This window comes from Folsomia candida, unplaced genomic scaffold (genome assembly GCF_002217175.1).
Source record: "Folsomia candida strain VU population unplaced genomic scaffold, ASM221717v1 Fcan01_Sc006, whole genome shotgun sequence".
Lineage (NCBI taxonomy): Eukaryota > Metazoa > Arthropoda > Collembola > Entomobryomorpha > Isotomidae > Folsomia > Folsomia candida.
The window spans coordinates 7,422,462-7,438,086 of record NW_019091198.1 but is presented as its reverse complement, the minus strand read 5'-3'; the positions used below and the strand labels follow the sequence as shown (position 1 = coordinate 7,438,086).

At 37.1% G+C, this 15,625-nt stretch overlaps 1 protein-coding gene across 7 annotated transcripts in view; it reads left to right on the top strand.

Moving 5' to 3' along the window:
- Positions 1-15,625, top strand: part of LOC110851544 (NAD(+) hydrolase sarm1) — a 37,802-nt gene that overhangs the window by 8,235 nt on the left and 13,942 nt on the right. For 2 of the 7 annotated variants that reach the window (XM_035852629.1, XM_022099370.2), the window contains exon 1: positions 6,055-8,812. The exons of the other annotated variants lie outside the window; for them this stretch is intronic. In XM_035852629.1, coding sequence (XP_035708522.1) covers positions 8,639-8,812 — 174 coding nt within the window. In that variant the 5' untranslated portion in view covers positions 6,055-8,638. Of the gene's footprint in view, positions 1-6,054; positions 8,813-15,625 lie in introns of those variants that run through there. 7 annotated transcript variants of the gene reach the window in all.

Below are 15,625 nucleotides of genomic sequence, written 5' to 3'. Positions count from 1 at the left end.
GGGACACATTGTTATTCATATAGCGAAAATAGCAGAGGAGTAGAACATGCAAATCTCTTGGTTGAGGATAGTAGTAGTAGAATCTCGAAATACGAGTTGTGATAATTAGTGCCTTCCTCTAATTTAGGTCCCTGTTTATCTCACCTTCTATTAATTCAATCGATACCCAGCATAACTTAAGTGGTATTAAACCCTCAGATGAGGAACCTTCATCCACATCGATTCGTATTTTTTTAAAGCGTGGATCAAATTCTTTTTCTAAATACATACTTGCCAAACACCTATTGGATCGTATTTTATCACTGTTACCATCTCTTGTTTTACATTCATTAGTAGCACGAACAGTTTGCAGGCTCATTTATAAAAATAGGAATAAATATGCAATAGATTTTTTTATCGGCCAAAGTCTATTTGGACAACCCTTTAACAAATCGAGTTTTTATGTAATTAAACATTTCTTGTTTCTAATCTTGGTACCATTCGGAGATGTTTTGTGTTTAGACCACTAACTTGTTCTCGGAGGGAGAAGAAGAAGGAGTGTCCACAAATCTTTCTCTATCTGTTTAAAGTATTAAGAAATGCGCTGTCCTCGGCCTTTTCTGGAGTTGTAAGTCAATTAAGATTAGATTGCTCCATATGTATTGGAAATGAATTGATCTTAAAGTATTTAAAACACGTCGTTTAAGACAAGAAGTAAATTAAGTCGCGAGTTAACGTAAATGAAGAGGTGTTTCCTTATCATATTGCAAATTCTATATATTATTAGTGATTGGGAAAAAAAGTTGGAGATTTACCAAGCAATAACAAGTTTATATATATAGGCGAGCTTCTTATGTGGAAAGTGTAACGTCATTCTTGGTAGAACTTTGTAGAATTTTCTGGCAAAGGATGAGATGATCATCATCATGCATGCGGTGACTAATGGTGAATTGTAATGTCGGAAGAAATAAGAACGAGTGGGCATCATTGGTTTTATTGTGCGTCTAATTGTGAATTAGTCCATTTCTGGGCATGTTCTCCGCTAACTGAGGCATTAAAATGGTTCCAAGACTGGTCATCATCATCACCTATCACATTTTCGCGTCAGGTGTCTCAAAACAATTTTATTGCTATAATCAAAAACTGCAACTATCTGTTGCATCCCAGACCAATAAGTCATCCACAAAAAAGTAAAATCTTCACCAAATTTTCTTTTTATTTTATTTGAGAACATTCTTGATGATGAGTGTACAAATTTTGGCATATCGTGGCTGGCTATTTTTTAGCAGTAATTCCATCTATACACACCTACAGGTAGTACTGCTGGCTGAGGTACATGACATTGTGTAAATAGGGCAGGTTACATATCAGAAACTTAGCCAACATTGGAGGCAGAATAGACAGCGAAAAATGTCAGCTTGTTTTTGCCTGTCTGATCTGAACGAACCCTGTTGTTGTTGGCATTTATACCACGGATAAGGAGAGGAGCCATCCGTATTGGTGAACATATTTTTGGACAGGTGGATCAAGCAGAGGTGCATTAAATGAGCGTGTATGAATTAGTAAGAGTCGATCTGCAGATAATCTATATGGCAAATTGGTGCTGACTCTCCTTATTGTTGATTGTTGATGGGTAACAATTAAGGTTTCAGCTCTGAGCTTCAGCTCTAAGTACGTATATCGCCCACGCACCTCTGGTCACCTTTTAGTCGTCCTTTAGTTTTTTTCTCATAGAAACGTTATACATATTATGACAATGCACCGAAGAAGTTTGCAAGTGCAACCTCTTTCCGTCATTCGTCATCTTGCAAATTTATTTCATATGTACGTCGCATTTCCTTCTTGGGCCATTTCCACTCGTTTTTCCATCCATCCCAGTCATTTCTCACCATCCGACAGAGGAGGAGGAGGATCGTGTAAAGGTGAAGTTTTTATTGAGAATTTTGCGAAAAAGTTAGTCGAAGTAAAGGCAAAACTTTGTCTCTCTCTCTGAATTGCGTGACTCATCATTACGAATTATTTGAGTGTTTAAACTCTAAAATTTGGCAGTGGAGGCCGTTCGAATATAATTGTCATTATTCTTTGGTGATCACCCCATGATGGAGGATTAAGGTTAGTTTTTATTATTATTACTATTATTGAAAAATCATGATCATCTGCGTTCTTTTGTTGAGCTTCTATGTAAGTACTTACTCGTCGTCTCGTCACATAACATGGTGGTCAGTTTTTATTTAGTCGTGCTGTTTTGGTTCAGTAAACCCATGATTATCACCTGAGATCAAGTTTCTCGTAAATCCTAATAGGCTTGCGTGCACAACCTGAACATGTAATTTCTTTAGTGCGGTCATAACTTATGTATGCAAAATCATGTATTGCGATTAATAAGAATTTCGGTGGTCTTTTTGTTATTTTGCCTGGAGTGAATATTTGTATGTACAAACAAATACCTAGATCCGGTCAGAGAAATACTGCAATTATACAAAATGTATGTATGACTTCACAATTTCTCGAGTACATAACGACTAATCGAGGTATCGGACCGACCCAAAAAAAGAGATACTGCATGCATTTAAAAACCTATTCGAATAATTTCCTCGGAAATGACATCAGTCTTTCTGGTTTACTTTTTAATTAACTTGATGATCATTGATTAGTCCAGGTTTGGATATGTATTTGGCTTAAAGTTAATGAGAACAGGTAATGAAACAGGGTACTCTCCTCGCCTCTGCACGAGTAGTAATGCGAGAATGGTTATTGCATGGTCTGCATAGCGTATTTATTATAACGTGTTCACCTCTGTTGTGGGGACACGATGTATGATTTGAAGCTTGTATTTGATGGGATCGGGGCGGATAAGAAGAAGGGTGGAGTTGCAAAAAGTCCAAGTCCGGTCTGACTTTCCATCTCTCCAACAAATCGCCTCTGCCTCAGGGTCACCCATTCTCTCCACTTGTTCGTCTTCTTACTTACGTACTTCAAATAAAGTCCAGCAGTTGGCGACGATGCACTACACGCCAATGCTCTTCTGAAGACAATGCCAACTCCAAATCGGTTGTGATTACTTTAAGATGATGGGATATACAGACTACATGTGTATCGATGCTGTTCTGCTCGCTGCATAAAATCACGAATGCAAATGAACACTTTTCTCGCATCTTCTCTCCGAATGAGTTGTACATAACTAGATCACGTAGCAATGAGATCTGCGCGGATACCTCTGGCCGGACTAGCATAACATGTGGACTGGTAACAATTCACGTTTTCTGAAAAGCTGGATTTGGTAGAATAAGAAAAGTGGAAACTTATCGATTACGTACGCATCGTGGATGACATGTTATTTCTGAGAAAAATCTTTACATTTACGATTTTCGGGCGATGATTTCTGTGAATTTCGTTAGGCGACACAAGCTGGTTGCGATATACATATTTGTATGTGGATATGTATGCTGGGAGTGAGTGAGAGATTTACTGTTTTGATCCGCCTCCAAATAAAATCACCGAATTCCTCTATAACACCAACAACCAGCCCACATTTATTTTGGCTCACTTATCTTGAAACCTTCGCGAGAAAATTCCATAGGAAAAACACGTGAACGACGTTTTTTTTGGAAATGGTTTCTATCAGATGGAAATATTTGGTTGAATAAAATAGAATTTATCGCAATGTTGTTTGGTGCTTTATCGGTAAAGTATTTAAAATTATGGTGTCTTTTAATGCACATAATTTTTTATTAAGGGAGGGACGAAAACACCTTTATGTTTAATCCAAAAAGTTTATTGTTGCATTGTTAGCTTTAGTTTTAATAGTGCAACGTATAATGAAATGAGATTGATTATGATTTCTGAGCTTATGTAGCGGACGCGTATTTGTTGTTTGTTGTTTTCTTTGTGGCATTGTTAAACTTGGAAATCCTGATGCATTGTTGTGAATTGTATGTGCATAACTCTGCAAATTCCATGAATCGTGTTGTTACTGTTCTATTATACTTCAAAGTGTCCATTTGTTGTGACAATTAACTCATGACATAACAGTATAATTTGCATATTTTAGAAAGTTTACATGGACAAGGGAATAAAATAAATAATAACTTTTACTAGTCTCAACAATCCTACAAATCGTTCCACTGATGTTAAATCACGTTGTAAATTGGTTAACATTTCGAAATACAAACATTTACCGAATTATAATAAAACCCAGATAACAATTCGCTCTGAATTCTCTTATGTTTCGATATTACATTCGCTTTTATATCGATATCGAATTCGCCTCGAATTTCCAACTTTCGAGATAAATTCGAGGAGATATCGAAGGGAAATGTCCGCCGATTCGACAGGGAATCGATGGAGAATCGTATATCGATTTCGCCGGTAAGTCTTCGCGATTTCGTCTTGAATTCGATGAACATGTAAGAGTTTATAACGATTTCTAAACGAATTCAATGCGACTTCTCCACGAATTTAATGCGACTTCTATACGAATTCACTGCGAATTAAGTAATAAATCGATACGATTTCTGCTATATTTCGAGTTAATCCAGCTTATAGTTTATTTGATTTATTCTAAATATTATGTAATATACATAACTGTTTCTATTAAAATAAACAAGTTGAATAATCAGATGACCCTGGTAGTGAAATTGGCCGCGATGTTAAGTCACTTCCTATTGAAAATATACTAATGTTATTCCTAAAATCTTTTGCAACAGTTATTATCGATAGTATATATTTGTACCTCATACGCTTCCCAACTCTATCTGCGACTTTCTTAAGAGATTTTTGTATTTCTTCGTCAACTGTGCCCTCGTCTGGATAATTTGGAGTCCTTGGGTGAGCTGCTACCGCATCTGAGATTAACATATTTTTAAAATGTTTTAGAGTGTTGCATAATGAGATTGCATTATGAGGAATTTTAAATTCAATTGACCAATTTTGGATACTATGTCTAATATCAAAAGTATCAATTTCACCTTCACTTTCTGAGTTAATAGTTTCAGCTGAACTTACTTCCGACTTCAATTTCTTCCAGATCTTCCTCGAACACTTGTTCGGAATAAATGTTTTCCCTTTCGGCCTGGACTAGGTCACTATCGAAATTTTCCTCGAAAATTTCACTTGGTGTTTTTACAAGTCTTCTTTTGTAGCGAGCACTCAACTGAAAAAGTCGTCTCCTTCCCATGAGGAAAGATTTGAATGTGGCAGATAAAATTACTTAAAAATACAATAACAGCGTGAAAGAGAGAAATCACAGTGAATTCTCTAAGAATTATTTACGAATTCGAGATTCAAGGCGAACAGTTTATAGTCTCCTATTCCTGTAAGAAGAATTCCTATCGAAATCGGGGAGAATTCCTCACTACAATAACAGCGAATTCGTTTAAGAATTCATAGTGAAGTCGTTTCGAATTCGATAGAATAATTCTCTGAGAATTCGAGTCTAATTCATTACGAATTCTGAAATGAGCGTAATATCGAATTTAGATACGAATAATTACCGAATTCGATGCGAATTCGATACGAGAATAATAACGAAATCTGAGAGAATTCGAGTTCTCTGTTTTAACGCGACATTCTCTGCGAATTCTCTAAGCGAATTCATAGCGACCTGTTATCTGGGAAGTGTGTTGGTTATTGGAATCTCAAAACCGCAACCATTATTTCCTCTTGAACGAATAATTATTCACAGAAACTAACCAAAAATGTGGTTAGCTCGACTAATAATAAATAATTGTGCGTTTCAATCGGATTAAGTAATAAGCAGATAATCAATAATTATCTGGCTCCAATAGCTATCCAACCAGAGTTGGCTTCCAGGTTTATTATTCTCTCGCACACAATTGCTTGTGCACACGTTTATGTAATCGAAGAGGAGCTGAAATGAAGACATGATCCATCTGGATGCCAGCTCATTCACCACATAACAAAGGATTAGAAGAGCTTGTAGTACAAACCAAACCAAGATGAATGAACATCTCATTGGACAATTTGGTTGAAGCTGGATGTAATCGTGATGTGGTTACGTTGTGTGTAGTGGAATATCGCTTCAGTCTCTATTTAATCGTCCAACATCCAACAAGTGCTCTTTCCGATTTGTTGGCACATCTCCTTATATTTTTCCTTGTGTACATTAAACCAACTTCTTGTGTGTTTTTCGCCAAGTGCAGGAAAATCTCTCTGGTTTGATTGGATTGCATTCTCTTTCTTAAAAACTTTGAGCCTTGTCTCATAACCCATTACGGATCGAGGTTGCACACTAATAACGCTGCAGTTAATAATAATAATAATAATAATAGTAAACAGCAAAAGGGTAGGAATCCGGATCTTGAAATTATCTGAAATATGTGCAATTTTTGAACCTACAATGATTGGCACTGACAAGTGAAAAATGTTTCGAGAACATTTACAAGTAGGTAAAGATTCTTTGCCTAAACGATCTTACGGGTACTTTTATAAATGAAATATTGGCAACATGTGCAGATTGGACTGCTCATTTTCAGCTCAATGAATTAGATAATGTACCCCTGCGTTGTTTATGTATGTGCATACATAAGCTTTCCTGCTGGAACATAGATATTACTCGTGCTTGCGTACGTACTATTATCACTCACCTGTTTCTTTGTGCATACCTGGAGCGAACTGGGATTAATCACAGCTATAAATCTTTAAAATTTTCGTGTCAAACAGCGATCTGGTTTGAATAAAAATTGCTCCGGGTCATTCTTGGCCGATCTTCTTGATCAAATTTGACAAAGTGTAATCAATTGTGGTCAGAAAGGTTTTACGAGGCGCCATAAAATGTTTGTGATGTGTGTCAGTCTTACTTGGTTTGCCGAACGCAGGCAGGTTGTTGCTCAACAAATTGTTATTAATAAGGAGCAACAAGGGGTAATAACTGGCAGGTGATTAAATGTAGTGTAGACTAGTAAAATATAGCTAGGAAAAAATTGGGAACTGCGAGAAGAGATTTATTTATGCCCTGCTCCCAGATCACTACTACCGATTAACGACCAGAAATCCTCAAGATCACGCATCGTGTGATTTTTAACGAGCAGATAGTTTAATGGATACTTTTTTGAATTAGTGAGACTGAATTATTTTGACACGGTCACGTACAAAAATGGAAGAATTGACATAAACATCAACGTCAAGATGTTAATAAAATTGCAATTTAATTAAATGCTCTAAATCCAACTCTCCTCCAATGGAGCGGCAAAGAGTAGCCGAAAATTGCTTAAATTGAGATTTATGGGGACTAACTAACTCGTTTTTCCACAACAGTAGTACTCCTTGTCATTATAATTTCTGGAAATTTATTTACGAGGAATCCACGGTCAGTGATACATAAGGAATAAATACTTAGGCAATCTCACACACAGGTTGTTCACAGAAAATAACATAATTAGACTGATTTTAATCAGGTAAACGCCATTCAGCGTTGGGTCATCCGTCGCATGTTAATTGTCGGGTGCAAAAGTATGCACATACGAATTCGTGCATGTCAGTGGTCGCACATATTTCTAACTTTTAACACGCAACCTGTTGCGCTTTAGGGGTTTCTTCTTCTTCTTGTAGGATAAGTGTGACCAGATTTGGTGTATTAAGAAAACATGCAAATTACACATAGCGTAGTCACAAATAAATGGTTAATATGCATTCGTATTTGTTACAGTGCCAGCCAGTGTTAAGTATCTGCACATATAATCCAACATTTCACTTTCAGTCCAAGCTATACACAAACTTGAATTATCAACAGAAATGATTTCAAGTTCGAACTGCCAACTTCGCAACGTTCAGCTAAATATTATAGGCGAGGAAGATTTTTAGAGGTGTTGTTTGCCGAGAGATTGAAACTGTACATACATTTTTATGTCCAAGTCCCACGTCCATTTTATGGGCGAACCTTGATCCAAAGTCACATCAAAGAGAAGAGTACAAGACATTATTAAAATAAAATAACGTAATCCATTTCGTATGCCTCATTGTGCTCGTCGTTATTGCTTCCCATCTACATATCGATCGAGATAATTGATTTGCGACTTTTGATCACTTTTGATTTGCCTGGGTGGATCATAAGGAAAACTTGTGATTGAATTCTCCATTCGCTGCGTATTCATGCATACAGTCGACAATTCTTTGGCAGATATTATTTACTACGATGCACGAGTAATTAGACAATGCAAACAAACGAATTAGTTGGACGTGGTGAGCAGGAACAAATTAGATCTCAATAATATAAACCTTTCGCTGATGATGATTTTGGTCATTGGGAAGCACCACCTCCCGCGTCTAACACAACAAAGAAAGAAAGAGACCAGCAAAAAATCACCTCGAGAGATTCTCGCAATAATAAAAGTGGACATTTTTTTTGTCAAACAATTCTCTTGATTCAAGATAAGTGCAACAACTCGTTTAAAACTCTGCAATTAAGAAATTGAATGGAAGAATAGAAAGAGTAAGGTGGACATGATGGCACAAGTGAAAAGTTGGAGGAACAATGGTTGCATGTTCATTGTTTACCCCACTACATGGTGAATCGAGTTGAGAAAGATAAGGAATTCTGATAAGTCGTCGTTGTTCCATTTAAATCTGCTTGACCGGACGGCAGTGGTCATTTTTTACACTAATTGTGCATTGTTGGACTGGGTTTACAACGGGAGGAGACATGTTGAAAATGTTCAAGAGTGAGAGCATGGACGGGGACCCTGGAGGCGACTCTTTGGGCTTGGGTGATCTTGGGCGCAACCCAAAATCTCGACTTTTCCGACGAAGTGTCACCGTCCCGAGTGAAATGCTATCGTCCAGCGTGGCCGTTGATGATAACAAACTGCTGGATATGGTACGTCCCATAATAATTCCTTAATTTTGCTACGGAATAATATCCCACCCACTGGAGGATGAAAAAACTCCCAGTTTTTTGCGAGGGATGGGTGTCAATGTGTATTAGCTCTCTTGTGTGTGTTATTATTATCAATATTCTTATTATTAGTAGGCTGGATTAATTGTTGAGACATGACTTTCTCTTGTAGCCGTCTGCATGCACGCTCTGCTTGCTTCATTTTGCGATTACAAATTTCTTAATGAGATGAGATATTGAGATGAGATTTCGCCAAATATGGAGAGGAGTTGAAATCGGCAAATAATTTGAATGATTGGTTGGTGTGTAAACAGGGAAGGTTTGGTTTGTTGTGAGAGTTGGTTATGAATCATTCCTCCTCCGATGAGTCATTTTCATCGGAATCAACAATAATTGTTGTAATGTAGTCAGTCCCTTATCCTTTCTTCGACACAGCTCGATGATGGCATTTTGGTGATACAATTCGGTCATTGCAATTTTCTTTGGCCTTACGGAATCCTATGTGCATGGGCAATTTGCAACCTTTGTCTCTTCCTCTAGGCCATTAGTTTTCGCATATGTTTGAAATATAATAATTTGCAAGATTACTTAACACTTTAAAAATGTGAAATGTGCACCTTGTTTGACAGGATTTTGAGAATTTCTATAATTTTAGCAATAATAAGGGCCAACCTCCTTCGTGTCGTTGATCATTTAGCTGTACAAGAGCTGGACTAATTGGACGTGGGCAGTGGGAGGCAATAAATTCGAATAATGGATTTATGAATGAGGTTTTTTGTCTATTTTTTTTGCTCATCATCTTCTCATTTTAGACGCGGCGAGAAGATTTAGATATGGATTTAGATGTGATGTTTGGCTATCATTATTATTATTATTTGCTACACTCAATGTTGCAAATGAAGCATGTCATGAAATGAATATCATTTATTTAGGAATTTGCTTGGTGAAAATGGCTCGCAGAAAAATTTGCAGGCATAGTTGAAATGTAGTCTTCAAGGCTGTGGTGCATATTTATTGGTATTAATTGTGCTCAGCTCATAGCCAGCCAGCATACGTGCATATGTAGAAACATACATATGTATAAACATGTGTGTGGGGGTGTCTGTCTAGACGACACGATAGTCATGCTGCATTATTATTATTGTTGTATTGTGCAACACCACCGATTGGGAGGCCTAATTGGCGGAAGAAACAATGTTCCTCTCGGGTGTTATTAGCAAAGTGTTTTGAGGAATGGCAAACTAATAGCCACGTATTATTGAAACGTGACACTGCTCCCAGAGAGAAAAATGGAAGTTGTACAATGAGGAAAGTCGTGAGGTCAGCGACGTCCTGGTGGATGGGGAACATATTTATGCAGTACTTACTTATCGGTATTTTGTTTGGGAGAAACGCATACGATCATAAACTAGTATAAACTAGTGTGTTATGCAAAATAAGCCATGTAAATTCGATACTTTGGCATGTAGAGTTTATGTAATGCAGGCATTACAAGAATCCAGGGTCGATTTTACAACAGAAGGGAAAAGTTTCATTTTTAAGTTGAGCAAGCATGAATGAATCTGATCTCTCTCTCTCTTGATATCGCTGCCCATTCCAATTTCAGCCTCTCTTCCTTCATAACGATAAGACGTCACAAATCACAATTCGAATTCGAAGAATATAAATATTTTGACTTGGGACGAACCTAAGTGACCAACTGGCTCCATCCGAGCATTATTTATATCATTATCGAATTCATTGTTTATACAAAGTGCATTTTGAACACTTCACTTGAGCGTGATTCTCATCTCATCTCCAGCCTGTAAACTTCTCCAATTTCTATTGCCAACTTGGCGAGGACTACAAAAATAATGCTTGAGCAAGATTTTTTTTTCCATGGGTAGTTAGTTACATGCATACATAGTTATTGGATAAAAAAATGGTCATGATGACCATCATCGTTATCCTAGATCGTCATTTTCCACAAATATTGTGATGATGGGCTGGTATTCCGTATTCCAAGAGTGAGTGACGAGATGACTGACACACAATTTCGTATTAGTACAAGCACGAACAATCTTTCTCTTTCTTTGTGCAGCAGACTGAAACTAAACGCGAGCATCGTCATTACATGAAGAAAATGTTGGTTAAATGTTGGTTTAGTTTTGTTTGTTAAATTACCAGTCCAGGATTTGAATCGAATAAGTGCATGGACGGAGAAGAAGAAGAGTGTGTAAGTCATTTACAGGGATGCACGTGCAGCTCATTTTTTGTCCATATTTGTCCACACCACCCAAGGAAGGAATATTATATAAGAGCTGAATTCCATCCCAAGAACACACCTAGCTCTTTCTCCTCCCAATATTACGAGGGCATTGTAGTGGCTGTAAAGTTATTAGTGATTTAATTCCTCAAAAAATATTTCGCCATGAATTACACTGCCCACAAGCTCGGGTGTCGCAGTAGTCAGTTCAGTAGTGCTCGTACATATTACAATGCAAGATAAATTTCCTGCGGTTGTTGCTTTATCTCGGAAAATGATCTCCTTTTACACCTTAATTTTCTTCCACTCCCTCGAAAAGAAATTTCGGAAGGGATCTTCTTCTTCACATATTAATTTATGAGGCAGCTACTTATGCACATCTACATATGTACCTAATCGCACATCGTAAATGGCAGTCCAACATGTAGAAGTACATGCATAATCAGACATTAAGTAAAAGGCTTGCACATTAAATACATTCTCGGAGAGACTTTTTGATTATTCCTAAATCAGCCGGTGTCCCTTATCTCGAAATGGATCAGCAGTTGCCATTTTGGCATCATTTATTTGCAACGCAACAAACAAACGACACGTCCCAAGACATTTGATCTGCTACTGACTGACTCTCTTTAGATGACTTGACTTTTATTTACACTGTGGCAGTTCAAATGATATTTCCAACCCATTTGGTATTTGTATATATTACTGAAACCTAATAGCAGTACGTCTTTTTCTGCTTGGTATGCAGCTCATGTGTTCTGCCATCCAACGAACTTGTGTACGCGAACCAATTATTATTTATGAATTATTTTAGACATGTTTTAATTTCCATCTATTTTATTTATCTACCCATGAAAATGACTGTTATTAATCGTCTCAACACATCTTCTCGACTAGAGAAAATATTTACTAGTCAAATTCGCCAGATCCTGCAGGTTTGCCATCCTCATGATATGATGTATGTACATATGTAGCTGCAGACTGTAGAGATTGTGAGGCTGGGAAAGGTCCGGAAACTTATCTCTGACTTTTGATTTGCGGTTGACTTTTGGATGACTCAGGCACAAGACATTTCACGTCTTAAATACATTCTCTCTGAAGGATTTGACCTGGCCAAGATTTACTTTATTACAAGTCTTACACGACGTAAAATAAATTGAGCCGAACGTTGAACTGTCATCAGAAAAAGAGTGACCTACTAACAAACACCAACCAACTCCAAGTTTTGAGAATGAGTCACCTTCTGTGATGATGAGGTCTGCTGTCTCTCATCTTAACAAAATCAGGTTCAACCTCAACTTCTTGTTTGGCAGAAGTATCTAGCTGAAAGCAAAGTTTTAACTGTCTGAAAAAATATTGAAACACATTTTTCTTCTGAAATTTCAAGAGATTGTTATTTGTTTTCGTTAAATTTGGATAAATGAAAGTATAATTTAAAGCAGGTAAATTATTTCGTAATGTGACTTTTATTATTATTTTTCCTATTGAAAACAATATTAAGGTCTTTGCACACGAAAAGTCTATCCATCCACTCGGATACCACACGTTTTTTTGGGGCAAATGGAACAAAACAAGACCGAACATGATCGGACAAATTCGCAAATTGTTGTTACGCCAAAAAGATTTGGCACTGGTCCTAAAGACAAAATGGGTTCAAGACAGAAGCAGGAGGAGAACTCATTTTTGTACTTTGTTTGGTTGCTGGGCATACAAATTTGACTTATTTTCTGAAATACCTCATCATCATGTTATTAGTGCATCCATCTATTTTAATTATTACGTATGTGCACTTGACTTTAAACTTGGTCTTTATCCCTGCCCTATCATCTGTAACTCTGAACTTTGACACTTTTGCAAAGCTGTGTAGCATTTCTCAAGCGAATTTGACCTTTACCATTTAAGTAAGCATGGTCATACGAGATACGATTTACTCCCAGTGCACGTAGCGTCCATCCATCGCATTGCACAATCCTTAGAGATGGACTTGTCCCCTGGTTGTCGTCTTTTTGCAGTTTGAACTGATTACGAACTATGAATTTTTGTACGTAAAATTGATGCAGGATAGTTATCTCCCCTTCTTTTCATGCCTCCTCTTCTTGAGGATGATTTCGGTTTTCTCCTCCTCCTGGATTATTTTTTTCTTCAAACTTGACAACGCCGAACTAAATATAGTTCTGGATGAGGAGTAGTTACGCTAAATCTCCTTCCTGCTCACATTAAGAGAGTCGTTTGAGAAGAACATGTATGTTCTCTATTCATTGGAAACACAGTCGTTTCATGTTTATGGACAGATACTCGGCTGCAGCAATATGAATGATTAATCGAAATGTTTCTTGCCAAAAGTATCACTTTTTTAAATTAAATTTTTATTACTGAGGCTTATTTTAACACGGGAAATATTCTGGAATAAAGTTGTTGATGTGTTAAGGAAAATATTTGATGGAATAGTAAATAGAATGAGAATTATTGCCGAATCTGGGATGCTTTAAATTTTTAATGAATTTACATATTTCTGAAACTAAAATACATTTGGGAATAAGCAAGTACGAGTCTGGACACCACAGATCCAGGTCGTCTGCAGTTCGTTGGTTTATCATTCGGCCTTCCTAAATTTTACAGCCTCCTGTTTCCTCCTTCATCACGTCCCGTTTTCTCGACTCATTTGTGCTTTCTTCGTTTCCTCGCGTCTATTTCGGATGAGCGATGTCCGAGTCGAAAAGGCAACTTTGTCAGTGGTGTCAGTAGTTCTGGTGGTGTGGGTACTAACCCGATTTTTCTTTTCGAACGTACATGGTGTCACTCTTAGCCCCGTAAAAAAGCCTTTGCAAATATAGTGCTCGGCTGGATAAGTGATTTTGTAATAATTGCACATGTTATTAAATCGGTTCATCAGTTTCATCTCGAGTTTCACCAGAAATCAAGACGGATTTGACAAGTTAATACTGAAAGCGAAGACTGTAAATAACCAAGTATCGGACTCGTTATACAGTTTCTATCATCTGGGATAAAATCCTTGTATCTCCGTCGTCGTCGTTGTTAAAATCGGTGAAAAGATGAACAGCGACATGAAACCCACCATTGTGTAAGCACATGATCCTCTCATCTTGTCATTTCGCATTATAATCTTAAACTTTAAGAGAAACTTGATCCTCACTTTGGATTTTGTAATAAGTGTGGGTTAATTTTTATAATAGAATTATTTGCCTAATAATGTAGGCAAATGATTAGAGGATACATCTTCGAGAGTCAAAAGGAGTGACGGAATAATGATAGGATTTGGTGCTGGGCTGTCTTCTTATAGTTTCGCAATGTTGGTAAAACGCCCACGAGAGTGTTGCATTTTTTTCTGCAATAATGCAAAACATTTCTGGTTCCGTCGAGAACAGTCGTCGAGGAACGAGATTATTGGGATCGCGAATGTAAAGTCCATTACTTTTGACTTGGCTTTGTGCTGAAGAAACCACGAGTTACGTGTATATGTTGTTTTATTATGCGCACACTTTATAATATTTGAGTCTAAGACTACGACAGTATCGCATTAGGTTGACCGAAGGTCAGCACCCATCACTTGCTGCTCCAGAATTACCTTGTTCGTTAAATTCCTTTCATGATTTATTGGAGACGAGTGTTTTCTTCAATATGGCAACTGCACGAGTTTCTTCTCGTGTGTGGAAAAATTGGAGAGATTTTGTAAAATGAGGAAAACACCTTCGCACTGAATAGATAATGTGATGAGATAAAGTCAACAGTTTTGTTGGAGAGAGAGAAGAATATGATTCTTCTTCTCGTCTAGGTGAAGTTGATGGTTGACAAGTGTGTTTAAATTAACGCAATAACTTAGAATTCTCGACGTATTACGTTCAGTATTCTGTGGCGTAAAATTTCAAAAAGATTGTTGTCACTCTTGTTTCTTAGTTGTCTCATTGTTGTGTTTTTTTGTGTGCCTTTTTTGTTGTTCGACTCCAACCCTGCTGGAGTTCTGTGTCCGACGGTGGAAACAAATTTTATTTTATTCCTTAAATGACCAAATGTAAGGATTGGGGTGTGAAATTTGTGGACGATTTTGGTCATTTGTCTCACCAGTATGTCTGAGATTCTCTTAAATTTGACTATTAAACTTTAAATATCATTTTATTTCCATTATGTAATTTATAATTTAGCATTTGGCGAACCCATGGTGGTTAAATTTCTGTTATATGGTCAACATAAAAATAACACGTAACAAGGATTTAGGCATTATTGGATTTATTATTGTGCGGTTTCTTATTAGGTCTGGTCAGATAAAGAATCTTCGTCGCGCCCTGATCGTAAAAATCTGTATCCAGATATGTATCAACTTAATCCCATTACTTTGACAAGTTCCTCTCACTCATAATCATAATAAGAAGGGTTGAAAGCTAGACTTGTTTTTCACACAAGAAAATATTTGCCATTGTTACCAACTTGTTTGTTGTGATTATTATGACGAATTGATATGAAGGCATATGACTTTTACTCGTTGTTATTTCAAGTAGGTTGACATGTGTCACTTTTTTACTGCATTGTCCAAA